This window comes from Cervus canadensis, chromosome 21 (assembly GCF_019320065.1).
Source record: "Cervus canadensis isolate Bull #8, Minnesota chromosome 21, ASM1932006v1, whole genome shotgun sequence".
NCBI lineage: Eukaryota > Metazoa > Chordata > Mammalia > Artiodactyla > Cervidae > Cervus > Cervus canadensis.
Window position 1 is genome coordinate 17,823,352 of NC_057406.1, and position 26,119 is coordinate 17,849,470.

Below are 26,119 nucleotides of genomic sequence, written 5' to 3' on the forward strand. Positions count from 1 at the left end.
CCTGGAAACCCCAACATTCTCATGGGACCCTGGATAGAAGTCTCAAACTCTGAGGGCTAGTGTACAGGATACCAGGGTGAATGATCTTGGCATAATTATCCCAAGTTGGCATACCTGTTCAATAGTTGACATTTCTGGGCTCCTTTTGAGAGTTGTTTCCCTTGGAAATGTATTCTAAAGAAATCCCTACAATTCAAATCCTCTCATTTTCAATGTAAAACTCTGGTGTGTACCTGTCAGCTTTGCCTGAAGTCCCAGAGGGGGAGCCAAGTCCTTCTCAAATTGTAGTATTTTTAATCTTTAAAATACCCCAGAATGCAAGCAAGGCAGTTTAGCTCACACATCAAGCTGCAAGGCGGGATGGGCTGCCTCTCCCAATAATATTTTGCAATAATTAACAGCATTAAAAGAAAAATGCTAGAGCCATGCTTTTAATCTTCCTTTCTTATCAGTATTACCAAAAACATCAGGGTTCGATCCTGTGGGGGAGCGAGGGGGAGGGGCACTAGAAAACAAATGATTTCACATTTCCCTTTTCCCTACTCTGGCAAAAAAGAAATTCGAGACCAGCACCAGGAAGATAAAACCACAAACATTCTTTTTGTTTTTTGGTTTTTTTATTAAGAAAGCATGCAAAAAACAACAACAACAACTTGTGAGCCCATACACCCCCCCTTCCCAGCCTGCGCCAATGCAAAGCATTATGGGTGGTATGAAGGACTCACCCCACCAGAAACATGGGGGTTGAAGACAGAAAGGCAGGGACGGGTGGATACCAAAGAATTGCTCCTTCTGTCCCTCTCCCCCACGCTCTCCTCTATTTCCTCTTTTGGCAGTGAGCTCCTGCAGTTTTGCACATGTCACCCAAGACAACAACAATGACTAAACTTTCAAGGCTGGCAATGCTGGATCGACAAGAAAAAGGAGTATTCTTTCCCTTTCAGGGAGGGGAGGGGAAACTGAGGCCCAAAGAGAGTTGGGTTTGTCCTGTGCCGTTTAGCGAGGCTGGTTTTAGTGGAGAGCGGGGCTAAAGGCCCCAAAGGCCTAACGGCCCATCTCCAGCCCAAGCCCCAAACTTCAGTGACTGGCTGCCCACCAGAGTTCTCGTTTTCAGAAGACACAGATAAACTATACACAGGAGACATATCCATGTCTGATTTAGTCTACCCTGGCAAATCTTGTGCGGATCTGGGTAGAAGAGGGGTTGAGAAATGTGATGATTTATAAGAGAGGAAATCTTAGGAAGAACAGATGGGACACTGTGTGTAGGAGGCACCCTGACTGGAAGGATAAGGAAGACACGCCTCAGATGGGGACACTGGGCTAAGGCATGTCACCACCCTGGAAGAGAAATTCTCCTTTCCCCAACGGGAAATCGTATGCCATACTTCAACCCCACAAACTGCCCTCCAACACAACAGGGGGTTCAAGCCACTCACACCCCCACGTCTTACTAAGAACTTCGAAGAAATAAAGTGCTGTTTAGTTAACTGCCCTTTCTTGCCCCCCGACTTCAGCCTCACTGGACTTAGTCAACAAACTCTCAATAGAGAACCCTTTACGAAGAAAGGAAGGGGAGGATGAGGGGGAAAGCAGGAGAGCGGAAAGCATGGGTAAATAAAAGGACAGGAACAAAAACCAGAAATCACAGAGACAGTGGCCTTGTCCATTCCGCACATTTTGTCCTACAGCTTTGAGAAAGTGACCATTTGGTAAAATAAAAATGGAAATAAAACTGTTCTTCCTTCTCAGAACTAGAATTCAACAATTAATATCCAATATATGCTAAGTACTTTGCAGCCATAAACCATGGCCACTCCTTGATAAAGGAGGTAAGTTTTCCCTGTACCTTTTCCAGGGGCAGGAGGGTGGGGAGGAGGTCCTTCCTTGGCCCTCATGGAGCTCTTTGTTTTTGGTTATTTATTACCCTCTCCCAAGTTCCTTAATCCCTCAAAAAACCTGATTGCAGAAGCTTCATCCCCAGTGATCTGGATTCCAAGAGAAGCATTTGCCTACGTAGTTAAATAACTGAAATATCCCTTATGCATGTCTATACCAGTTCCCCTTTCCTCTCTCACCCTCCTGTCACCAGTACTGTAGGTTTGGTTCTACTTTGCTCCGTGGGAAACAGATTCCAGTCTTGCCTGAGGACATGGTGAGACTAAACGGAATCATGGGTTACTCTTCGTTCTTGAGAATCCCAGAAAACGGGAGAAGAAAATTTGATGGGTAGAACAGTTGGGCAGACAACTGAAGGAGGATGAAATAATATTTGCCAAATGAGATAAGGGGATGAAAGGATAACTAGTAAATGCAAATAAAAGCCACAGTTAATTTCTAGAGAACATGATGTTTAAAAAGACAGAATGGTTCAATAGAAACCCTCTCCAAAAAGCTGACCCTATGCTGAAGGGTTGTCCTCATTTCCACCAGAGAAGCAGCAGGTCCATGCTAAGTTGCTTCAGTTATGTCCAACTCTGCAACCCCATGGACTGTAGCCCACCAGGCTCCTCTGTCCATGTGATTCTCCAGGCAAGAAGACTGGAGTGGGTTGCCATGCCCTCCTCCAGGGGATCTTCCCAGCCCAGGGATGGAACTCCCATCTCCTGTCTTGGCGGGCGGGTTCTTTACCACCTCACACCACCTGGGATGCCCTGAAGAGAAGCAGAGTTCTGGCTAGGACTGACTCTATATCCTATAGAGAACAGGCCAGGAATAAGTCAATGGCAGTTTATTTGACAAGAGTGGAAGACACCCAATTTCTGACTGTTTTGTATTCCATCACCCCTCTACAGCGTTCTACTCTACCCAACCCAGACCTCTTATTCCACTAGGATTTTATCTCCACCACCATCACTCTTACCCTTGATGGGGAATAAGGACCAGCAGAAGTAAGACTGGAGATATAAAGGGACAAGGAAGAGCTCAGAGGACAAAATTAGCACCATTGAGTAAAACCTGCAAATTCATGGCTGCCAAGCAGCATTTTAAATCCCTCCTACTTGATGATGTGGCCTCTTCAGCCCTGGATTGAACTGATATCCACAGAAAACAACGTAGGGCTGAAAGGTGGGATTAGCACTGAATTGCCCAAAGAGAAAGGTAAATCAAAGTTTGAGACCTTTCGCTGTGGCTCTCATGGCCTCACCTTCCAGCCAGATGACTTTAAATTAGGCAAGAGGTGGACATGGACCATGGTGTGGGGACAGGAGACTGGAGACAGCATATAACCAATAATAATAATAATAATATAATAAGAATAATAATAAAAGAATTAGGAAAAAAAAAAAAGGAAGAGGAAGAATGAGGCAGGAAAGAGGGGGTTATCTTCGGCAGCATCTTGCGGTGGCTTCTCTGGCAGAGAAAGAAAAAAAAAGGATATATATCTATATACAGGCAAGGGCGGAAGGGTGGGCGGGGGCTGGGCTTCCCCCACTGCCCTATGTCACCACCCAGCCCTGGGCTGATGGCCAGGCTCTCGAATGCACTAGGTAATCAAGTCCCAATCGAAGTCATCTGGGATCTCCTCACTGGCCCCAGGAGGTGGGACCGGTGGCCGAGGGACCATGTGGTGTGCTGTGGAGAGAGAAAAGGAGATTAAGAGGAGAGGGTATGGGAGGCCTTTCTGTCCATCTCGATGGACGGTGGTCAACCCCAAGCACCACCGGGGGGAAGGTCTGGGGAAACTACTGTCCTTACCAGTTCAGTTATTTTTTTCTGCCCGCCACCACTTCAGTGAGGTCCCAAGAAAGAAACTAGAGTAAACTACGCCATACAGCAATGTAACAGCAGTAAAATGTAACAGCCATTAAAAATAATACTTATGGGGAATGCCCTGGTGGTCCAGGGGTTAGGACTCCTTGTTTTCACTACTTAGGGCCCAGGGTTCGATCCCCGGTCAGGAAACTAGGATCCCACAAGCCATGTAGAGTGGCCAAAAAAAAAATTGTATTTTTGAAGACTATATAATAACAACAAAAAACTACAGAATATACTACTTATTTGAAATAGCAATACAGATATCTGTGTATAAGAAGGAATACATGGACAAAGACCCCCTAAGTTGAAAACACTGGTTAGGTGGGATGATAACAGTGGTTTTTCTAAAATGCATTTAAAGGTGAAGGATCTGTTCATTTTGCACTCTTTATGACAATTTAGGGTATCCACGCTGACTCCCACCAACAGAGATAGTTCAACCCCAAACCCCTAACACTAGAGGTCAGGTGACATGGGCACAAAGCAGGTGCGTGTATATAACATGTTCATTTCATTTATCTGAGTGTATCTTCCATCCAGATTCTGAAGTGAGGCATACATGTTCCATTTGTCAATCTCTTGTTTATAATCATGCTTCTACTTTCTTTCATCACGGTAGGCATGGGTTAACTTTAAAGCACGTTGATCTTCTCTTGTCTCCCATGACATACACCTCCCTAGCAGGCGGCCCACCCTCAGTCTCAGGAACCAGGAAGGCTCACCCGCTCCGGCAGGTGCAGGCAAAAGGGCTCAGAATGCAGGCTTGGAGCCACAGGAAAGCCAAACTCGCTGGTGCTTAAAACAAGCCTCCTGGCTCTTACCTGGGCGACTGTATCCTGCTGAGTCCTGGGTGGGGAGTGGGTACATTGGTGATGGGCCGGGGTAGAGATGGGGGGCTTGAGGGTGCACGTAAGAGTTCACTGCTGTGAAAGCAAGACAAGAGTTAAGTGAGTGGGACCCCTGTACTCAAGGAAGCAGAGTCCAATAGAGAGGGTGATGTACTCCCCATCGCCTTCAGCTCTTCTCCCTTCCCCACTCTGTTCTGTAGCTCCTGTAGGCATCAAGGCTTTCTGCAGAAGCTCTCGGTCCTAGTCACTTAGGGTACAAAGGCACCCGAAACTAGCCCCTGCAATATCACAGCTATCAGCAGGGTGATAAACCCAGAACCTTAATCACTGACTGTCCCTCACTTCACTGGTTTGCCGATCATGACCCTATGTGATACGATCCAGGGAGGGGTTTCCTGAGACATGAATTTAGAACAGGGACTTTCTCTTCCCTTTTCTTAAGTAACCCTGACCTCCCAGATCAAGATCTAAAGGGAAGACTTCCCTTGGAGTCCAATGGCTAAGAATCCACGTGTCAACGCAGGGGACACGGGTTCAATCTCTGCTCCGGGAAGATCCCACAAGCCGTGGGGCAACTAAGCCCATGTGCCACAGCTACTGAAGCCCGTGAGCCCTAGGGCCTGCACTCCACATCAGGAGAAGCCACCACAATGAGAAGCCCGCCCACCTCGACTTGAAAGCAGTGCCCACTCACTGCAACTAGAGAAAAGTCTGTGCACAGCAACCAAGACTCAGAGCAACCAAAAAGAAAAAAAAAAACCTAAAAGGAAATACAATCTATTTCTTTGGCATTTGGATCAGTGCCCGTAAGCTGATGTTTCCCAGTTCTCTTCTGCCCTTCTCACCCCCTTCCTTCACATCATCCAGTCTCCACCTCCTTGGCAACTGGCTTCGTGCAGTACCTTGGTTCATGGCCGGCTCCTGCTTGCCACTGGTGAGGGCACAGGAGTCCGCGATGCGGGTGGGGGCGGGTGGCCGGTGGGAGCCCCCCTGGGGGGGCACGTGACCAGTCTGAGTGAGGAAGTGGTTGAGGGAGTCACACAGATTGGCGATGTGATGCTGGTCCAGGCTCCAGTTCTTCTGCTCTGCCTGCCGCAAGCTCTCCATCAGCTCTGCCAGGAGAAGCAAGAAATGCTAACTCCTTTTATTTTTGTGACGTGGTGAGATTTCAAATTTTAATTTTTGCTTTCTGAATTTATCTATTGCTTGACAGGCATTATAAAAAAATAAACTGCCTAGTCCATTAAAAAAAAAAAAAAGAAATGCTAACCTTGCTGAAGCCCCAACACCCCTAGTGGTTCTATACCTAAATCACTGCTCCAGTCACACTATCAGTCAACACCACTGATTATATGTGCTACCAAGGAGATGGCAACCCACTCTAGTATTCTTACCTGGAAAACCCCAAGGATAGAGGAGTCTGGTGAGATCTACAGTCCATGTGGTTGCAAAGAGTCAGACATGACTTAGCAACTAAACAACAACCCCCAATAATTGACATCAACATTTTCAAACTCTCATTCTGTTTCTTCCTTACCAGATTCATATAATTACCATCTTACTGGTAAATAAAAGTTTCAAAGTAATTGAGTGAATTAGCCGTAGTCATACTGTCAGTCACAAATTTTCCTGGGAAGGATACTGGAGTGGCTTGCCATTTCCTCCTGCAGGGGATCTTCCTGACCCAGGGGTCGAACCCCATGTCTCCTGCATCTCCTGCATTGGCAGGTGGATTCTTTACCACATGCCACCTGGGAAGCCCCCATACTGTCAATAAATGGTGGCAAAACTATAAAACGGTGATCCAGGGTTTCTAAATAAACAGTCCTCCTTCTCCCTAAGATAAAATTGAGTAGAATAAACCACTGTCATTTTGAATAAAGGCAAAAATTAATCAAGATAAAAATCTGGCTTAAAACTCAACATTCAAAAAACAAAGATCATGGCATCTGGTCCCATTACTTCATGGCAAATAGATGGGGAAACAATGGCAACAGTGACAGACTTTATTTTCTTGGGCTCCAAAATCACTGCAGATGGTGACTGCACCCATGAAATTAAAAAACACTTGTAAAAAAAAAAAAAAATTAAAAAAAAATTTAAAAAATAAAAAAAAAAAAACACTTGCTCCTTGGAAGAAAAGCTATGACCAACCTAGACAGCATATTAAAAATCTGAGACATTACTTTGCTGACAAAGGTCCGTCTAGTCAAAGCTATGGTTTTTCCAGTAGTCGTGTATGGATGTGAGAATTGGTCCATAAAGAAAGCTGAGTACTGAAGAATTGATGGTTTAGAACGGTGGTGTTGGAAAAGACTCTTGAGGGTCCCTTGGACTGCAAGGAGATCAAACTAGTCAGTCCTAAAGGAAATCAGTCCTGAATATTCATTGGAAGGACAGATGCTGAAGTTGAAGTTCAAGTTCCAATACTTTGGCCACCTGATGTGAAGAACTGACTCATTGGAAAAGACCCTGATGCTGGGAAAGATTAAAGGCAGGAGAATGAGATGGCTGGAGGCATCACTGACTCGATGGACACAAGTCTGAGACAGGTAAGCCTGCCATGCTAGAGTCCATGGGGTCGCAAAGAGTCGAACACCACTGAGTGACTGAACGAATGATTAACTTGAAGAAGGTATCAATATTATCCACCTTGTGTAACATGAAATCCTCCATCCTCAAGCTTTACTTGGAGAAGGAAATGGCAACCCACTCCAGTATTCTTGCCTGGAAAATTACATGGACAGAGGAGCCTGGCGGGCTATAGTACAAGGGGTCACAAATGTCAAACTTGCATGCAAGCTTCACTTAACCATCCTCTCTGGTTCCAGTTTCCATTGGGTTTTTCCACTTACACTACATCCCTCAACCCCTCCAGGCACCACTGGTTCTTCTGTTTTTTCTTATTTTAGGCACCATCACTCAAGTCACCAACCTGAGAACTGTGACTGCTCAATGCTGGACCAGTTGAGCCGGTTCACCATCTTAAAGCTTTCCTTTAAGGAATCGATGTTGGAGCACCAGTCTGGAGGAAAGGCTGTGAAGAGGAAGGGGATGGGGGAAGAGTACATAGTGAGGGGTGAGACAGTCACCAACTGACAGCAGGCTGAGTTATGAATGCAAGATTCTTGCACCTACACAGGTTATCGGTTGCATTACCAAGATAACTTTGGACTCTCCCTCGCTGGAGATTTAGGACAAAGTGAGCTATTGATGCTTTAATTACAAACAACCCAGCTCACAGACAAGAGAGTAAGTAAAACAATCCAAATTTGTCTAAAAATTCTCTTAATATAGAGCTCCAATTTGCAACTTCTGTTGCCCACAGGAGCTCTGGTGGGAGCGTAAGGCTAAAAGAGCCACTATTGGGACTTTCCTGGTGGTCCAGTGGTTAAGACTGCCCTTCCAATGCAGGGCGGGGCAGGTTCGATCTCTCCTGGGGGAAGGAGGATCCCAAATACCAGTAGGCCCGGAAACAAATAAAAGACCCGTGGTTAATTTCCTAACCAATGCCATCTCCTTCCAGAGTCAGAACAGGGAGGTCGGCTGGCAGTGCTTCGCGGGCTCGGCGCACCTCGCTTACTCACCAAAGCCAGAGCTGTTGATGGGTGCCTGGCCCGGTGCCTGCTGCTGGGGCGGCGGCTGCTGGGCGGGGTGGGAATGGGGGTGGTGCTGGTGGGCGTGGTAGCCTCCGTGCTGCAGTGGGGGCGGGTGCATGGCCATCACCGGGGGCGGCCCGTAGCCCTCGGACCCCGCTGGCTTCCCCCCGGGTGGGGTGCAGCCGTCGGGGCTGGGGGTGTGCAGTGGCGGCGCTCCACCGACGGCAGAGGTGCCCTGGGCGGGTGCCTGCGGCTGTGACTGCGGCGGCGGGGGCGGCGGCTGCTGCTGGTACACGTAGTAGTTGTTGGAGGGCGGCAGGTCCCCCAGGAGAGACGAGAAGCCTGCAGGGGGAGGAGGGTGTAGAAGGGGGCGGGGGGGGGGGGGGGCCAAAGTGGGTCAGGATTTCCACGGGGTTGAGACCCGAGACCTCAGGCCCAGAAAAGGCAGCCTTCGAAGGGTAAGGACAGTCTGGACAGCAGGGTCCCCTCCAGCTCTGGTCCCCGCCAGCCCCCCCGGGCAGGTATAACCGACTGACAGACGGAGCGTCTTGACAGCAGGACAACTGCTGAAATTTTAGCCAAATGTCTGCATGCGCCTTTTTATGCTATTTTTCAAGGGTACTGATGTAGGAATCATAGTTTCCAAAGACCTCAGACATCAGATAGAGTTCCAAACATGTGCTGTGCTTAGTCGGCCAGTCGTGTCTGACACTTTGCACCCCCCTGGACTGCAGCCGGCCAGGCGTCTCTGTTCATGGGGATTCTCCAGGCAAGAATACTAAAGTAGGTTGCCATTTCCTTCTCCAGGGGATCTTCCCAACCCAGGGATAGAACCCAAATCTCCGGCTCAGCAGGCAGATTCTTTACCACTGAACCATCTAGAAAGCCCCCAAATTAACAGAAATATGCTAGAATTTTAAAAAATTAGGTTCTTCTCACAAACACAGAGATTTAAGAAAAGGAAACTGCTGTCCCCTAGTGGCCATCCTCAGAATGACTTGCTAACAGCCATTAAATAACAGCCCTTAGTTCTAGAAGGGGGAGTCCTCCAGCTCACTTACTGCAGTTAAGGAGCCAGCCCACTGCTCCTTGAGACAGCTGTCCTTCAGCACTAAATCAGAAGAGAACTGACTCCAGACAGTTTTGGCTCATGACACACTTTCTTCCCTGACCAGTGATCACCCTCTCCTCGTGTTACACATCGGAAAGAGGGAGAGAAGAGAATGTCACCATCTGTTCAAAAATACAAAGACATGGACTTCCCTGGTGGTCCATGGGCTAAGACTCCCCGCTCTCAGTGCAGGGGACCTGGGTTCAATGCCTGGCGAGGGAACTAGATCCCACATGCCACAACAAGAGCTCGAATGCTGCAACTAAGACCTGGTACAGCCAAATAAATATTAAAAAAAAAAAAAAAATACAAGGACATCCCAGCTCCCCTCCCCAGCCCAGACTCACCGTGCTGAGACGAGGAGGACTTCTCCAGCATGGACTTGTAGAGGTTGCGGAAGGACCAGCTTAGATCCTGAAAATTGATCTCTGAGTAGGAGAATTTGAAGTCATGGTTGGTATTGTAGAGGGGAGGGGGCCCCTCGGTGCTCTCTCGACCTGGACCCGCCGTTGCCACCGCTCCGCCATCCACAGACCCTGTGCCCTGCAGGAAGAGGCAAGAAAGACTTGGTCCATGTCCTATATGAGGGGCCCATACAACACTTTAGTGGAGGCCAAGCTCTCCTGCCTGTCCTCTTCATCCTCTCCCATCCTTTCAATGAATGAGCATCATCTTTCTCCTTTTCTCATTCCTACCTTGATGTAGTCTCTTGCCCTTTCCCTGTGTTGCATCCATGCTCGTCTTTACTTTCTCAGAAACTTTTTTGGCTCCCTTTCTTGTCCTCTCACCATTTTCATTTTTCTGATCTTTCTTAAAATTTTGTTGTCTCTCTCTGCCTTTTGCGCTCTCCCTCTCTCAGCTTCCCTGTTTCCTTCTTTTGCTTTCTCCTTCTTTCCCAATTTATCTGCCTGCTACAGCACAGACACTCAATACATAATTTTGAACTGACAGACATATCAATCGATTCGATCACCCACCCATCCACCCGTCCATCCATCCCTTATGCCTCCTGCCACCTCCACCTCCCACCTGGCTGTAGCTGGCAATCGATGTGGGGCTCTGGAGTGGCATCTGAGGATTCCCCTCAGGAGGCAGTGAGGCTTCTCCACTCCCTGGAACCCCTCCCCGTGGACTCTTGCTGGCCTCCTGTTCTGGCGAATCCTGGGACAGCTGAGGGTTGTGAAAAAAGAGCAGTCTATAAGCAGATGCTAAACCTCCCCACAAGACCCATGGTTCCATCCTTGCTGGTGTCTGACCTTTGCCCCACGTTTAGGAAATGACTGGGAGATGCGGAAGGAGCAGTGGGCTCAGAAATGGCATCTCATTTAGGTAGAGACTTACATCATCATCTGGAGGGTGTCGTCTCTTCCGGGAGATGTCAGGGCAGGTATCAATTGTCCAATAAGAGCCCTAGAAGAACCCACCGCCCGAGAGGAAAAAAAAAGCATTATATATGGAAATACCGGCCACTGGAGAAGCAGACATTTTAGAGGATTTTTACATAAAATAGGGCTTCCCTGGTGGCTCAGATGGTAATGAATCCACCTGCAATGCAGGAGGCATAGGTTTGATCCCTGAGTCAGCAAGATCCCCTGGAGAAGGGAATGAACACCCATTCCAGTATTCTTGCCTGGAGAACTCCATAGACAGATAAACTTGGTGGGCTTGCAAAGAGTCCATGGGGTCACAAAGAGTCAGACACGACTGAGCGACTGTCACTTCTTCATATAAAATAAGAGCTATATTAAGAAAAATGACTGGCAATTCACATAGAATCCTGAGAGTAACAGCTATTTTTGAGTACTAAACCAGTCCTAACAGCTCAGAGTATGTCAGAGGTACCCTCTGTGGTCCAAACACAGGTCTTGATCATATTGAAGATGCAGAACACAGCATCCACCTCAAAGAGCTGCAAATGCCCAAACCAACCTACCCCTTCCATGTGATCTAAGGCAAAACTCTCTGAGACTTTAGCATCCATGGCTGTCCAACAAAGAGGATGATCTATCACTTCTCCCCTTCGAAGATAAAAACCATGAGATTTTTCTATAGAAAAATGCCTCCAAAGCTTATTTTACATCTAAAAAGAGCCTGATACACCAAAAGAGGGCACTGAAGTCGATTTTTTCATGAATATTTCCATCAAGAAAAAATTTCACAGCTTCCCTTGGTCATTCATTCTTGTGAGGACCCATAAGTTTGATAACCAAGCTCTTCCTCTGAGAGAAAAATAAAGCTGCTTCTCTAATTAATACGATTTCCTCCTCTGGGTAATTAAAACAGCCACAGGACTCTGAGCTGTCAACTACTCTCCTCTCCTTCCTGGCCCTCCCCTCTTGAATTACAGCTGAATCTCACCTTTCCAGGGTCATCCCGTGGTCTGGGCACCTTCCGGAAACACTTGTTGAGAGAAAGGTTGTGCCGAATTGAATTCTGAGGAAGCAGAGAAGCAAGTTAGATTTGAGTATCATGCAAAGCAGGAAATTTTCCAATAGTTCGCAAAAGGACACAAAAAGGGAAATAACACACGCTAAAGCGCAAGTGTCAGGGTAAACTAAGCACCTCATAACCATACTGATGGAGGAAATCACCTATCAGACAGCAAGAGCAATGAGATAAGAAAAGGCAATTAAATTGATGAGAGATAACTGCTGTAAATTTGACTACTTGGTGCTTCTAGAGAGCTGATTATATAATTTTTTCAATCTTTCCACCCAAATCAACCCAACTGACGACAGATATATAAATGCCTCAAAATCACATTTGCACAAAACTAAGTGCCCATCCACAGTTGAATGGATAAAGAAGATGTAGCATATAGATATACAGCATATACATATATACACACATACACACAATGGCATACTGCTCGGCAATTAAAAAGAGTGAAATTTTGCCATTTGCAGCAATATGGACTGATTTGGAGGGCATTATGCTTAGTGAAATAAGTCAGACAGAGAAAGACAAACATTACATGATATCATCTACCCATGCTATCTAAAAAATAGAACAAACTAGTAAATACAACAAAAAAGAAGCAGACTCACAAATATAGAGAACAAACCTGGTAACAAACCAGGTTACCAGTGAGGGGAGGGAAGGAAGCAGAGGCAATACTCGGGTAGGGAATTAAGAGGTACAAACTATTATATATAAAATTGGCTGCAAGGATATATTGTATTGATACAATATGGAGAATAAATACAGATTTTTATATTAACTATAAATGAAAATATAACCTTTAAAACTGTGAATCACTATACTGTACACCTGTAACTTAATAATATGGTAGAGCAACTATACTTCAATTAAAGAAGAATCACATCTGCTCAGCTCCTTAATTCATTCTGTCAGTAGTGAAAGAACATTTTAAAACTAATGATGTGGGAATTCCCCAGAGGTCCAGTGGTTAGGACTCCAGGCTTTCACTGCCAAGGACACAGGTTCGATCCCTGGTCGAGGAACTGAGATCACACAAGCCACAGTGGCACAGCCATGAAAAAATTTAAAAAAACTGATGATTTAAATGATAACAAAATATAAATTATAAGTGAAACAAGGTACAATTCACCTTTTTGTCTTCTCAAGAGCCCATGGAATGGTCACATTTGGAGGAAAGAAATATTGTTGCATACATGCCTTGGGTGAAGTTGGTGGGGGCTGTGGCAGCTAGTAGGAACATATTTATAAAGGAAAAACTGAATGCTTTCAACAGTCTCCCAGCTCATCATCTGGCTTGTATGTGAGCTGATGATTTACAGAGTGACACAGCTACATTAAATCCCCATTTCTACTCAACAACTGGCAAGTGAGTGATTGCTCCCAAGGACTGAGAACATCAGCCTTCCTTCCACTCATGGAAGAGGAGGCCCCTTTTTCCTTCATCTCCAGCCAAACCACTTATCCTCTCCTTCCTTGTTTGGTGGATGAGCTGCTGGGGAAGGACCTAATTATATTATTTTTTTTCTTGGTACATAGTTTTTAAAAAGATAATGACTGTGTGCAATAGAGCTCTGCAAACCAGATGAGGTTCGATCTCTAGGTAGGATGGAGAAATGCCATGCCCTGCATGTGACTTCAACAGAGCAGAATGGCAATAAATATCTGTGAAATAAACCAAGGGACAAGAGGGTAGGATGAGCGACTTCCTTGGTGGCCCAGTGGCTAAGACTCTGTGCTCCCAATGCAGGGGGCCTGGGTTCAATCCCTGGTCAGGGAACTAGATGTTGCATACCATGACTAAAGGTTCACATGGTGCAACTAAGACCTGGCACAGCCAAATAAATAAACAATTTTTTTTTTTTTAAAGAGGGTATGGTGAGCATCAGCATCCTGCCATACCGTAACTATACTCAGAGGTTTGGTATCACTGGAACTTCCCAGATACACCCTATGAAAGTTGTTCAACTCTGAAAAATAAAAAAGTAAGGGATGGGAGATTTGAGATTTTTAAGTTCACACATCTCTGAGACAGCTCAGAGCGAAGTGGACCAGGTTATAGGAAGACACAAAAGTAGAGGAAAGTGTTGTCGAAGCTAAGAACCATCTCAGGGCATAGAAGCTGTCCCACCTTCCAACCAATGCCTGCATTCTTGTAATAGGGGAAGTTGTCACAGATCCAGCGGTAAATCTCACTGAGGGTCATCTTCTTGGCTGGAGAGGAGTTGATGGCATAGGTGATGAGGGTGGCGTAGCTGTACCGGGGTTTGCCATCCTGGTGAACGGCAGCCTCGTCTTTGCTCAGGGTGGCATTCGGATCTGTGGGAGAGCCTGGTGGACATTTGCGGCTCCCACCAGGAGGCCCAGCCTGGGAGGCACTTCCCAGCTTCTCGATGGTGGCCCGGAGGGTCAGCTGGGGAAGCCAGTCTATGGAGGTGAGGCTGCTCTCTAGGTCAGAAGCCATGGTATTTTTGGATTCTGCAGAGAAGAGAAAAATAGAATAGACAAGTGTTACCTGTGGTCACTTGTGGCAAGTAATACCAAATCTTAGGGCTCTCGGGGAAGGAGAGTTTCTTCTCTAATTCCTATAGAAGACTCCACTCACGAGATAACCAGGTTCCCAGAACCTTCAAATGCATACGTCACCAATCACCTGCCAGATGACAGACTGGCACTTATCCTGCATCTTCGCATGGAACATGGCCAAGAGGCCTCCTGCTTCACGCAGGATGAAAAGGGAGATCAAACCACCCAGCAAGTCAAGCTGTTCCTCAATTCTCCTTACTTAAAGCCCTACAACATAATATTTTAAAGCTTTGTGGAGGTTAAGAACCCACTTTGCAATGCAAGGGAGACCAGTTCAATCCCTGATTTGGAAAGATCCCACAGGCCGCACAGCAACTAAGCCCATGCACCACAACTATTAAGCCTGCACTCTGGAACCCTGCAGTCACAACTGCACACACATGTTGCAATTGCTGAAGCTAGAGCCAGTGCTCGGCAGCTCGTGCACTGAAACTACAGAAAGCCTGAGTGCAACAACGAAGACCCAACACAGTCAAAAAAGAAAATAAATAAATCTAAAAAAACCAAAAAACAAAAACACCTGTGTCGAATTGATTTCTTAAAAAACCACTTAGACAGCAGGTAAAACCCGCCAAAGTCTATTCTCCAATTATGTGTCACCTGTTATATTTACATTCAACGTCCACAGAGAGACAGCACGAGCGAACGTGTACAGAAAAACAATCAGAGTTAACACAAGTATACCCTAATGAAACACACATCAACACTTTCAAAGGTATTTCGCATTAGTTCCATCCCCAGTGCTCGCCCTTGGATCCCACATCCATGTGCATACGAGGAGTATTAGCTACATAAGTGTGACAACCAGCCAAACAGGGATGCCAGACAGACAGCGGCCCACGACCAGAGATCATAAGGAGATACACGGCATACATTACCCACGGGACACAGACTGACAACACAGAGGGCACGGGCCGGAGCGGAGCTACCCTCGCACCTTTAAAGCACCGCCCCCTCGCGAGTCCCCGCCCACAGACGGCGACACCAGGAAGAAGTCACTGGTGAGGCCCTCCCACTCTTCGGCCGGTCCGGCTGCACCGAGCCAGGGAGACACCCAGCTGTGCGCGCACCGGTAACAATCAGATAGGCGGCTAAAAATAGCCACTCTGGGGCTCAGGGTTGGCTCCCCTTCTGCCGCCTCCTCCTCCTCTCTCTTGCCTTCCCGGCCAGGCACGCACGCTCACGGCACCTCCATGCAAACTCCTGGCGCTGCCAACCCGCCCACGCCGGCTGTCTGCACGCCCTGCCGCCACCCACGCGGCCTGGGCGCTCTCTCCGGCGGAGGGGTGCAGCCGGAGTGACGTCTGGGTGGGGGAAGGTGAAGGACAGTGGGTGAGATTTGCATTGCAGGGGCTGGAAAGAGTGGCAGGATCCCCTTGGTAGCCATTTGCACTTCCCTAGGGTGGAAGCCAGCACCGCCCCACCCCACTCCACCACCACCCCCACTCTACCCCATCCCCCTTCCCCTTACCCACCCCCCACCCCATCCCCTTAGCCCCCCCAACCCCGCCCAAACACACAAACATACATCAGTCGTGCCTGCATGCTCAATCGCTAAGTCGTGTCTGACTTTTTGCGACCCCATGGACGGTATAGCCCACCAGGGTCCTCGGTCCATGGGATTCTCCTAGCAAGAATACTGGAGTGGGTTGCCATTTCCTCCACCCGGGAACCTCCCGACGCAGGGATCCAACCGCCTCTCCTGCACCGGCAGGCAGATTCTTTACCACTGAGCCACCAGGGAAGCCCTCCTGGGAAGCGTCCTGCCCCTCCCCACCGCCCCACCCCCATGATTGCTGCCGAACCCCCTTATGCCTGCATTGTTGGCCCGGTTCCAGCTGGGGTTTCTTCCTCGGACTCCTGCTGAAGGGGTAATCACTCTTGAGGAGCCAAGGCTAACAAGTCTCAGAATCCTGGACAGAAAACATAGTGGGTGTGTAACCCCTAAATCCACACTCCCATAATGTGCACCAGCGTTACATACAACTACACGCAAATCCACACACTGTAGTTAGCAGCTCAGTCGCACGTATGGGCCCAGTCTCCTGCCTCCAACACATCTTTCCGGCTATCGGCTCACTCCCCGAGTTCATAACTCGTCTGGCCTGGAGACTTTCTCCCAAGGGTCAGCACGCTCACTCATCCCCTAATCTCTCAGTTCCCCACCCACACAGTCTCTGCATGCATGTGCAAGTCCTGGAGCTCCTCACCAGCAACACATCAACTCCGCCCACTCTGTACTCAAGGAAACACCTTAGTGCCTCGCGGCCTGGGCAGCATGAGCCCCAACAGCAACCCAGGCTGTTTATAAATAGCATCGCGAAGGGAATTCCCCTTTATCCTGAGCTCCTCTCCCCACCATCCTCCTTTCCCATCCCACCACCACCATTTTGCCCTAAAACCGTGGAAACTTGGAGACTAACAGGGACACTGAATCATTCCAGGAAGCCTCAGAGCTCCTGGCAATTTACTAAGGCAGAGCAGAGCAGCTACTGGGGTAAAGAAGGGTACAATCCACAGCCATCTGGTTCTGGAGCTATGTTAGCCCAGCTGAACGGGAACATGGCAATGAGCAGGTTCACAATGACCAGGGTTCTCCTGGGTTTCTAAGGACATTTTACCCTATTATCTCCTGCTAAAGATCCTGGGAAGTTTCACCTTAAGAACACAGTAGAGGGGAAAAAAAAAAAAGAACACAGCAGGGGCTTCCCTGGAAGCACAGTGGATAAGAGTCTGCCTGCCACCACTGGGGACACAGGTTCGATCCCTGATCTGGGAAGAGATTCCACGTGCCAAGGAGCAGCTGGGTCCATGAACCACAACTACTGAGCCCTCATTCTAGAGCCTGTGAGCGGCAACTACTGCAGCCAGTGCTCGGCGACAGGAGGGGCCACTGCAGTGAGAGGCCGGCGGCGTGCCTCTGCAGCCAAGAGTAGCCTCCACTCAATGCAACTGGGGGGAAAAGCCCGCGCAAAGCACTGAAGACCCTGCCCAGCCAGAAATAAAAATAATAAAAGAAGGACAGGACACAGAAGCCTTCAGGGGACATTTCATTTGCAACCCTCCCGACACTGGACAGGGAGGGACAGGAGGATACAATCAAAGTGGTTTACAGAACCCACTTGGCAGGTGCCAATCACTGTGAATTCCATAAAGGGAAGTGCCCTCAGCCTTTTGCTGCTTCTGTGCCCTTCTCTAGCCTTTCCCCAGCACCAGGTTAGGACACTGAGGTTAAATTTAACCTTTCTCCAGCACCCTCCCAGCCAGCCCTCCAGCTACCGCCCCAGCACTCAAAATATCTTCCAATCTTACCAGCTACAAGCCACTTACAGCAAAAGATCCTCCTGATTTCTCAGCACCATTCTCCCTAAACCCATCCCACTTCCTTACCCCCATCACTTCCCCATTCTTGAAGGGCAGCCCAGCGTGTAGAACCTCAGAGAATGGTTCTATTATGAACCTTGACACCTACGCGCTGAGTCTCCCTAACCACCCCTTGCTCCCTGAAGTCTTCCTGCCTCAGTTTCCCTCTTCAATAAAAGGGACGCTGTCATAAACACTGTCAAAGCTTCATTCCTGGAGGGATGTGAATGAAGCTTAAAGAGCTGGTGGCTGCCACAACATTCCACATTCCCCCAAAATAATGGCACCAGGCTAGTGTTCAGGGCTATTATTAGAAAGGTACACAAAAGGTACTTCCATTTCTCAGTCCAACCAACCCAGTTACCCAGACCTCTCTCTGCAGGTGGGCCTTGTGCCATGGGGCTGGGGCAAAACCTGAGTCAGGCTACATTCTTCTCTGCAAGCTGGAAGACTGAAAGGAAATACCCATAGAAACTGGGAAAGGCAGCCAAAGGGCAGGCTCCATCACATCCATGGAACGTCTAATGAATACTACGCTACTGGGAGAAAGAGAAAAACAGAAAGACATTCTGGTGGAGGGGAAGACTGATACCAGGTGAGATGCGTAAGACCCCAGATAACAGGCACAGTGTTCTTCCCATTTTCTCTGAAAGGCCAGTAACTGTACAGAAAACAGTGCCAAGGTCAGGCATTAAGGAATGATAACTTCTTGCTCTGTACCTAATGAAGAAACTAACAGAGCAGTGGCTAAGTTTGCCACCTTGCTGATTACCAGCCTGGCTGTCTGGGTTTCAGTCCTGGCACCACAGCCTACCTACTGGCTGTGCAACCTCGGGCAAGTTACTTAACCTCTCTGTGTTGCAGTTTCTTCATTGGAAAATGAAGATGATAACTTGTCTATACATAGGATTGTTGGGAGGATTACCTTGAGTTAAAATTTTTAAAGCACTTAGTGAGTGTTATGTAAGTGTAGCAATGACTATTTTTGAATGAGAAAAAAGAGAGAGAGAGAATAATAGACACTGAAAATTAGAAAAATGGACAGACCATACAGGTAGGCCTGAAAGAAGCAGAAAATCTGCAGTGAGTTCACAATAGTTTTCAGGATGTCAGAATCTCAAACTTTCCTATGGAGACAGTGTCACCCCCCTCCCCCCAAGGACTGACCAATGCCAGGACTAGTAAACTCCCAAGGATGAAGAAATGGGGGAATATCATCTCTTATTTTCCAGGGGGGACTATGTCGAGTCATAAGATGTGATCTGGAAAATATCACCCTCTAAGTCATAGTTAATCCAACCCAATAGCTGTCTGCCCCTAACTGATCCCACGGAGGCAAGGAGAATGAGGGAGACTGAGTCTCAGCACAGCCACTTAGGCTGTGTGGCGGTGGGTCACCTGGACATGCCCTGGTCCCGTTGGCTCTGGGCCATTCAACAAGTAGCCTTCTGGCATCTGCTAAAGTGCTTGGTGGGAAACAGGCTGCTGTTCTCCAGAGCCAGCTCTTTTCAAACAAAAATGGGGGAAGGAGTTCTAGAGTAAACAGCCGAGGATCCTCATGCTTATTAGACCAGAGACATCAGAGCTGAAGCTCTCTGTCAATCCTAGCAGAAGTGGTCCCAGCCCGAGCCCGGGCTGCAGCCACTCATGAGGACCCCCGCCGGCTGGGGCAGGCCGACCCTGTCCTCCCCGCTGGGCATCCTTACCAGCGTTCTCCCCACTTTCCTGCACCGGCGCACCTGTTTTCAGCAACCTACCAGAAACACACAATTCTAGGTAATTGGAGCCTAGTCTGAAAAGCACACATAGACTTGGCCTTGCACCCCTCATGGGATGCATGATGAGGACAGAGCCACGTCCATGTGAAGAAACAGATGCAAGTTGTTTCACGGCGCAGCTCTACAAACCTAGATTACAGCCCTATCTCATGGACCACGACCAACAGGTAGCTTACACAGCGGATGTACTTAGAGATCCAGGCAGTTCACCCAATGGCCAAACAAAGGAGGAAACATAAAAACCCAAATAAGATGAAGCGTCCCGGGACTTCCCTGGTGGCCCCATGGCTAAGACTTTGCACTCCCTACGCAGGGGGCCTGGGTTGAATCCCTGGTCTGGAAACTGGATCCCACATGCTACAACTAAGCTCCAGAGCAGTCAAATAAATAAATAAAAATAAGAGAGAGAGAAAAAAAAGATGAAACCTCTCACTTGGATTCACTGTGGGGTCTAACGCTCCTTTCAGGAGACAAAGTATTTCCTAGTGGCAAGACAGGAACACAGGCACCTAGCTGGGGATCCCAGGTTGACAGGCAGAGCGCTACTAAACCCACAGCCCAGGCTCCGCCAAAAGGATGTCCTGGCACCTTTTTCTTGCCTTTTCTCAAGATCCTGGACTTTGACGGTTCCTGCTATTTTCCTATGAAAGATAACATACATTCAAGGTTCCAGAGACCCAGAACTTGCACACAAAACAGGAAGAGATAGAATGAAGCTATCAAGTGATTTTCTGAAAAGAAATTCCTTGGGGGTCAAATCTCCCTGGTGGTCAGCTTATTTCCATGGAAGACTGGAAGTAAGCTGAGCATCACCCCTCCCCTCCTCTTCTCCAGGGTCTGCCTTTTCCTGGGAAACTGTCAGCAAAGGACAGGAGCGGTGACAGTGGGACCCGGCCGGCATTAGGGACAAACTTCAACCCAAGAGTTGGCATTCCCTGCAGACCTTCTTCTTGCCTTGGGACATGGGATCTCCATTTTACCTGTGGATGTTATGCTTCCAGCCAGGAATGGAGATGTCATGAGGGGAGGCTGGGAAGCAAAGTGGGTGGAGACAGACCACTTTTCTTATAAAGGGACCAGTAATCACAGTGGGCTGGAGAGAACAGCTCTGGTGGACGTTAAATGACCTAGGGTTACAGGTAAGAAAATGTAATACCAATGGAAGCCCCGCACAAGGCCAGGCCACAAGATGTCACCATGACTTCAGTGAGAGCCCATTCTCAGTGTGACAAGGCCCAAGGATGGAGGGTGGTGTGGCAGTCGGGTTGGGGTGTGTCTCATCATGACACCGTGTGGATGGAGTGCTGGAGATGCAGAGGTTTTCTGATGTCCCTTGCCCTCGGCATGAAAACAAACATTTCCCTAGGGACCTCCAATGACCCTCACCCCATCAGTCCCCCCAACACTAAGAAACCCATTTCTCATAGCCTCTGCAGCAAGATGAGGGTTTGAATCCAATAGCTTCAGAACACATTTCCCAGAAAAGTCTCTGAGTTGTTGCTCTACCATCCCAGTAATGAAACCCAAAAGGCACCATCTCAGGCCCCCTACACCCACTAGTGCCTAAAGAAGACAGAAGACGAAAGAAAGCACTAACCTGTCTCCACGTCAGCCGCAGCAGAGGGCGGGGACCACGTGGTACTGGAGTCTGGGGTTGGAGGGACCCCTCTCTTCAAAGGCAGATGCAGAGCCTCATCCTCAGTGGCTCTTCCCGTTCTTGGCTGAGCCTCCCAAGCTGGGGAGGGGAACTGGGTCCCCCGAGGATGAGGAGGGGAGGGAGGGCGAGGGGGAGGAGAAGGAGGTCCCACCTGGGGAAGGTGGCACACCCCCCACACTCGGCCGGCGACCCTGGGGAGGAGGGGAGGAGCCTCGTCCAACCCGGAGTTGTCTCCTCCCCCTTGGGGGAGTCCCCCTCTCCCCCAAACTGAATCTGTCGGGAGTGGAGGGCTCTTTCTGTCGGCTGGAGATCGGAGCGGAGGGGCTCTGCCCTGTTCCACCGTCTGGGTACAGGGAAGTTGGGGGGACTTCTTCCCCTCTCCTGGAAGGCTGGAAGCCGAGTCGTCTTCTCTCCCTGGGGTGTCCTCTGCTTCTGAACGTGAGCAGTCCTCGCCCCCGTGAGCACGGGCTGGGCGGCAGGGTGCCTACTCCAGAGGCATACCCCCTTCTCTCCGTCCCCCAAAAGTCCAGAACTGCGGAGAGTGTGTTTGCAGGAGTGGAGGCACGCGGGGCTGCTCACTCGCTTCCACGGTAAGGATCACCCCTCTACTTTGGGGGCTCCATTCCCGGGCCGGTGCGGGGATCCTCCTCGCCTCTAGGAAGGAGAGACTCACCCCCTAGCGTGGTCTCCTCGGTCCCTCGCCTGCGCGCGAACGGTCTTCTCCCGCTCCCCTCCCACCTCCGCTCCCGGGGCGCCCCCGAGGGTGGGGTTTGCTTGCTCCCCCGCTCTCCCGGAGCTGGCTTGGGCAGCCGGGGCCGGGAGGCCGCGGCTCCGGACGCGCGTCCCTGAGGCGGCCGCGCCTCCTCTCGTCCCGTTCGCGTCTGCTCCGCTCCCGCCGGCGCGTGGGGCTCCCCGAGCCGCCGCTGCTCGGGCTCCGGCCAGTCCGGACTCCCCCGGGGAGCCAGGCGGCGGACGGAAGGTGTCAGGGCTCGGCCGGGGCTCGGGCTCGGCGCGGCTCCGCTGCAGGCCCCGGCTCCTCCCCGGCCTCCGCGCCGCGCTCGGCGCCCCTCCCCCGCCCCCGCCCGCCGGGCCGCCGCCGCCGCCGCCTCCCCGCGCGGGTTAAGGAGGAGCGGGCGGCGCAGAGCCTTGGGTGCGCTGCACCCGGGGAGCCGAGCCGCCGACCCCCGCCCCGAGCTCCTGGGGGGACCCGACGCGCGCAGCCCGCGGCCCTGGAGACGCGCGGCCCCCGCGCTCCCCTCCGGCCGCCACTGGAGCCCGTGCAACTCGCCATCCGCCCGAGATGATACCCACTGCTGTCTGTCGGGAGAGTCCCTCGTTCGCCGCAGGAACTGTCAATTTCAGTTCCACGCTAATTCTGCCATACTGATTTTTTTTTTTTTTTTTTAGTTCATTGTCTTCCGTACCTAGATGAACATCGGTTTTCTCAGGAACGCCTTTCATGGGTTTCCTTTTTTCCTGAGATGGCTTTTAAAGGGGTATGGGATTGGGCCGAAGTTAGTATATTACACTGATACCATCCCGGAGTTCAGTAAATGCTTGTTGAACGACTGAATGTAGAAGGTGATCAATGACCGTGCAACCGAGAAAACCCTGGACCAAACATCGGAAAATCTAGCAGAATCTAAACTTGTGCAAGGCCAAGTTCTATGGCATCCTGGGCGGCGAAGAGGAGGTCCTTATACTCGCCTTACCCACCCAATAAGGCTCCTGCAAGAATCTAATGATCTCATTTATGTGGAAATGCTTTTTAAACCTCTGTACACAAATGTGTAAAGAGTACTGTTCAGTTCACTTGGCAATTCTATAACATATCTTATCCGGGTCACAGTATAGAATGTTCATATCCTCTGCCCTTAACAGAATAATCCCCACCCAAAGACAGAAAATACCACCAGATGACTACCTCCATTTTTCCTCTTGAACTCATGTTATTCTTCTGCAAATTCTTTGCAAATTCTTATGTGTTTCATCATCTGGCCTCTTGAACTTTTCTCAAACTACTCTACTTTCTGTTAAATAAGAAGAAAACAATATTATCCATGAAATATTTTAATTGCTCAAAAAATAAAAAGGCAGAATACTCAGGATTACAGTTTGATCACTACATTTCATATTCAGATATTAAAGTTTTTTTTCCTCTTCTGGTTAAATATATAATACTGTATTTTATATTTACAATGTGCCAGGCATTGATTGAGCTATGCATGTATTATCACATTTAATTCTTCCCAATCCCATAAGGCACTATTATTAAGCCTGTTTTACAAATCAGAAAGCTGAAATAGAGTCATAGATTGTGTCTGAGTTCCGAATTATTAGTAAAATGCAAAATCAGGAGTTAAATTAACAAATTCAAAATCCAAATGATTCTTCTATCCCCTTTTCCTGAGCTGTCAGAAATAAAAGTCATTCCTTTAATTGTAATTAAAGGCAGTCAATTCCAGCTGAGCCTTCTCTTCCTTTCCTCTCTTCCAAAATCCAGAATTAAAATTGTATTTTTCTCTCCTCTTTGAAACATTGATTCATTCTCCCACATACATATAATTTGGCTCAGATGTTTCTTACTTTGTGTTACATGTTTTGTTATGTTTCTTTTTTCAATCCTTTTTTGACTTTTTTTTATGTATATGAAATTTGAGGATCAGGGATAGAGAGGTCAAAGTACTAAAAGTGAGAAAGTTAGGCAAGGCTTAGAATCTCTTCTCCTAGAAATTGAGAAAAGTAAAAAGCTTAAGAAATTAGTTGACGTATACAAGATATTTGCTGCAACATTATCTATAGCTGTAGGAAATTAGCTAAACATCTATAATAAGGTAACTTAAATACCTTATAGTACTGCTATATAATAGAATACTACTTAGCTTTTAAATGAGTAAATATATTTAACTCTGGAATGTAGAATTACTGAGTAATTATTTTACTTCTTATGTCTTTACCATTTAGCTATTTTGCAATAGTCATGCTATTATTTTAAAGAACTAATTTTTTTCATACATCTAAATATTTTCCAGTGAGAATATCATGTTAAAAAAAAGTTTGTATGATTATGTAGTTGACTTTTCTAATATATATGTATTGATATCTGTATGTATATATTTGTGTATACACACACACACACACACACACATAGATGGATATACACCAAAAATGTAAGCTTAAAGATTATTATAATTTCTCATTTCCACTATATCTATAATTACTATTTGTATGGTTTTTGCTTATGTGGTTTTTTTTTAATTAAAAAAAGAACCTGAAAAGCTAGTTTTGTTTTGTTTTTCCCCGAGACAGGAAGAAGCACTTGCATTCATTCTCCATTTACTTTCTATTAAGGAAGGTGATATGGAACAGAATCAAAATGTAAAGGATCCACCCTTCTCAATAATAGAACCTACTATCTAATTATTCATGTGTGCTATTCTACATAAATTAATGTGTGCTATTCTACATTTTGCTATTGAGCAGAATGCTTCTTCTAATATTGGTGACCAATATACCACAATACATATTTTGGAAGCATTTATGAAACACTTGCTGTGTTACATGAAACATGGTGTAGTGGATAAAATTTATGTATTCAAATCCCAGCTTTGACACTCAATAACTGAGAACTTAAGTCATTAACTGCTCTGGTAGTCAGTTTCCTCATCAGTAAAATGGGGATAATAATATCACCTACTTCATAGTGCTGGGGAGGGACTGTGATTCCACACACAGAATGCACTTAGATACGTGCATGGAGGAAGAGGAAATCTACAAGTTGAAAGAGGCTTAAAAGACAAAACAACCAAATGCAATGCATACAGATCAATAGACTCGACACACCTGTCAAATACAATATATGGACATTTCAGGGGATCCCGATTTGAACAAAGCAACTGGGAAAGACACCAATTTCTCAATCAAAATTTCAATCCTGACTTTGGTGATATAAAAGAATTATTGCTATATTTTAGATGTGTTAAAGAATTATGCTATTATTTTTAAAAGATCTTTATCTTTTTAAGATTCATACTAAAGAATTTAGTCATGGAATGCCTGAAATTTGCTTCAAAATAATCAAGTGATAAAGGAAAGAGGTATAGATAATAACCAGTGTTGCTTATGACAACATGGGCTTTTTTTCATGTATCTGTTTTTAATACTATTCTACTTCTGCATGTGTTTGACATTTTACAAGATAAATAGTTTTTTAATACTGTTTAAAAAGCTATCGAACGACTGTCAATATTTGCGTGTGCTTAGTAGCTCAGTCATGTCCAACTCTTTGCGACCCCATGGACTGCAGCCCACCAGGCTCCTCTGTCCATGGGATTGTCCAGGCAAGAATACTAGAGTGGGTTGCCGTGCCCTCCTCCAGGGCATCTTCCCAACCCAGGCCTCCCGCATTGCAGGGGGATTCTTTTACCGATTGAGCCACAAGGGAAGCCTTTGTAACTATTGGCTCAGAGATTAAAGCGTCTGCCTCTAATGTGGGGAAACCCGGGTTCGATCCCTGGGTGGGGAAGCTCCCCTGGAGAAGGAAATGGCAACCCATATTCTCCAGTATAAGTGCCTGGAGAATCCCATGGACAGAGGAGCCTGGTAGGCTACAGTCCACGGGGGTAGCAAAGAGTCGGACACGACTGAGCCACTTCACTTTCACTTTATATTTGTAATGTTATCTGATGTTTGCACATTTCAGATCACAATGTGTTTTTATTTACACGAAGTCTTTGAGTACTTACATTGAATGTATATGGTAGCTATTATTATTCCCATTTTACAAATGATAAGACTGAATTAGAGGCAAGACTGGCAGGAGGCCCAATATACCACCTCCGCTCTTCCAGCTTCCAAGGGACCCTCCGTAAGAGTAGTAGGCGGTAACCCACAGCCACTGAGCAACCGGCTCTTGCTTCCTTTAGCGACTGCCGTTAGATCTAGTGGGGAGACAAAAAGCAAACACACAAATGATTCAC

The 26,119-nt window shown here is 47.6% G+C and overlaps 1 protein-coding gene across 1 annotated transcript; it reads right to left on the reverse strand.

The window, feature by feature from the left end:
• Positions 1–591: 591 nt before the first annotated feature.
• On the reverse strand, positions 592–22,178 carry FOXJ2 (forkhead box J2). Its single transcript, XM_043440527.1, has 11 exons — positions 21,081–22,178; positions 13,888–14,234; positions 11,676–11,750; positions 10,659–10,727; positions 10,347–10,487; positions 9,665–9,860; positions 8,195–8,548; positions 7,543–7,644; positions 5,510–5,719; positions 4,581–4,682; positions 592–3,576 (listed from the first exon to the last, which is right to left on the reverse strand). The coding sequence occupies exons 2-11, from the start codon at positions 14,218–14,220 to the stop codon at positions 3,488–3,490; spliced, it is 1,671 nt and encodes a 556-aa protein (XP_043296462.1). The 5' UTR covers positions 14,221–14,234; positions 21,081–22,178; the 3' UTR covers positions 592–3,487.
• Between the last annotated feature and the right edge of the window lie 3,941 nt (positions 22,179–26,119).

Coding starts and splice junctions, on each gene's coding strand:
- FOXJ2 (XM_043440527.1), bottom strand. CDS start 14,220: ATGGCTTCTGACCTAGAGAGCAGCCTCACCTCCATAGACTGGCTTCCC. Junction 9,861..10,346: donor CGATTGCCAGCTACAGCCAG/GTGGGAGGTGGA, acceptor CTCTTCCTGCAG/GGCACAGGGTCTGTGGATGG. Junction 8,549..9,664: donor GTCCTCCTCGTCTCAGCACG/GTGAGTCTGGGC, acceptor CTCCCCCTGCAG/GCTTCTCGTCTCTCCTGGGG.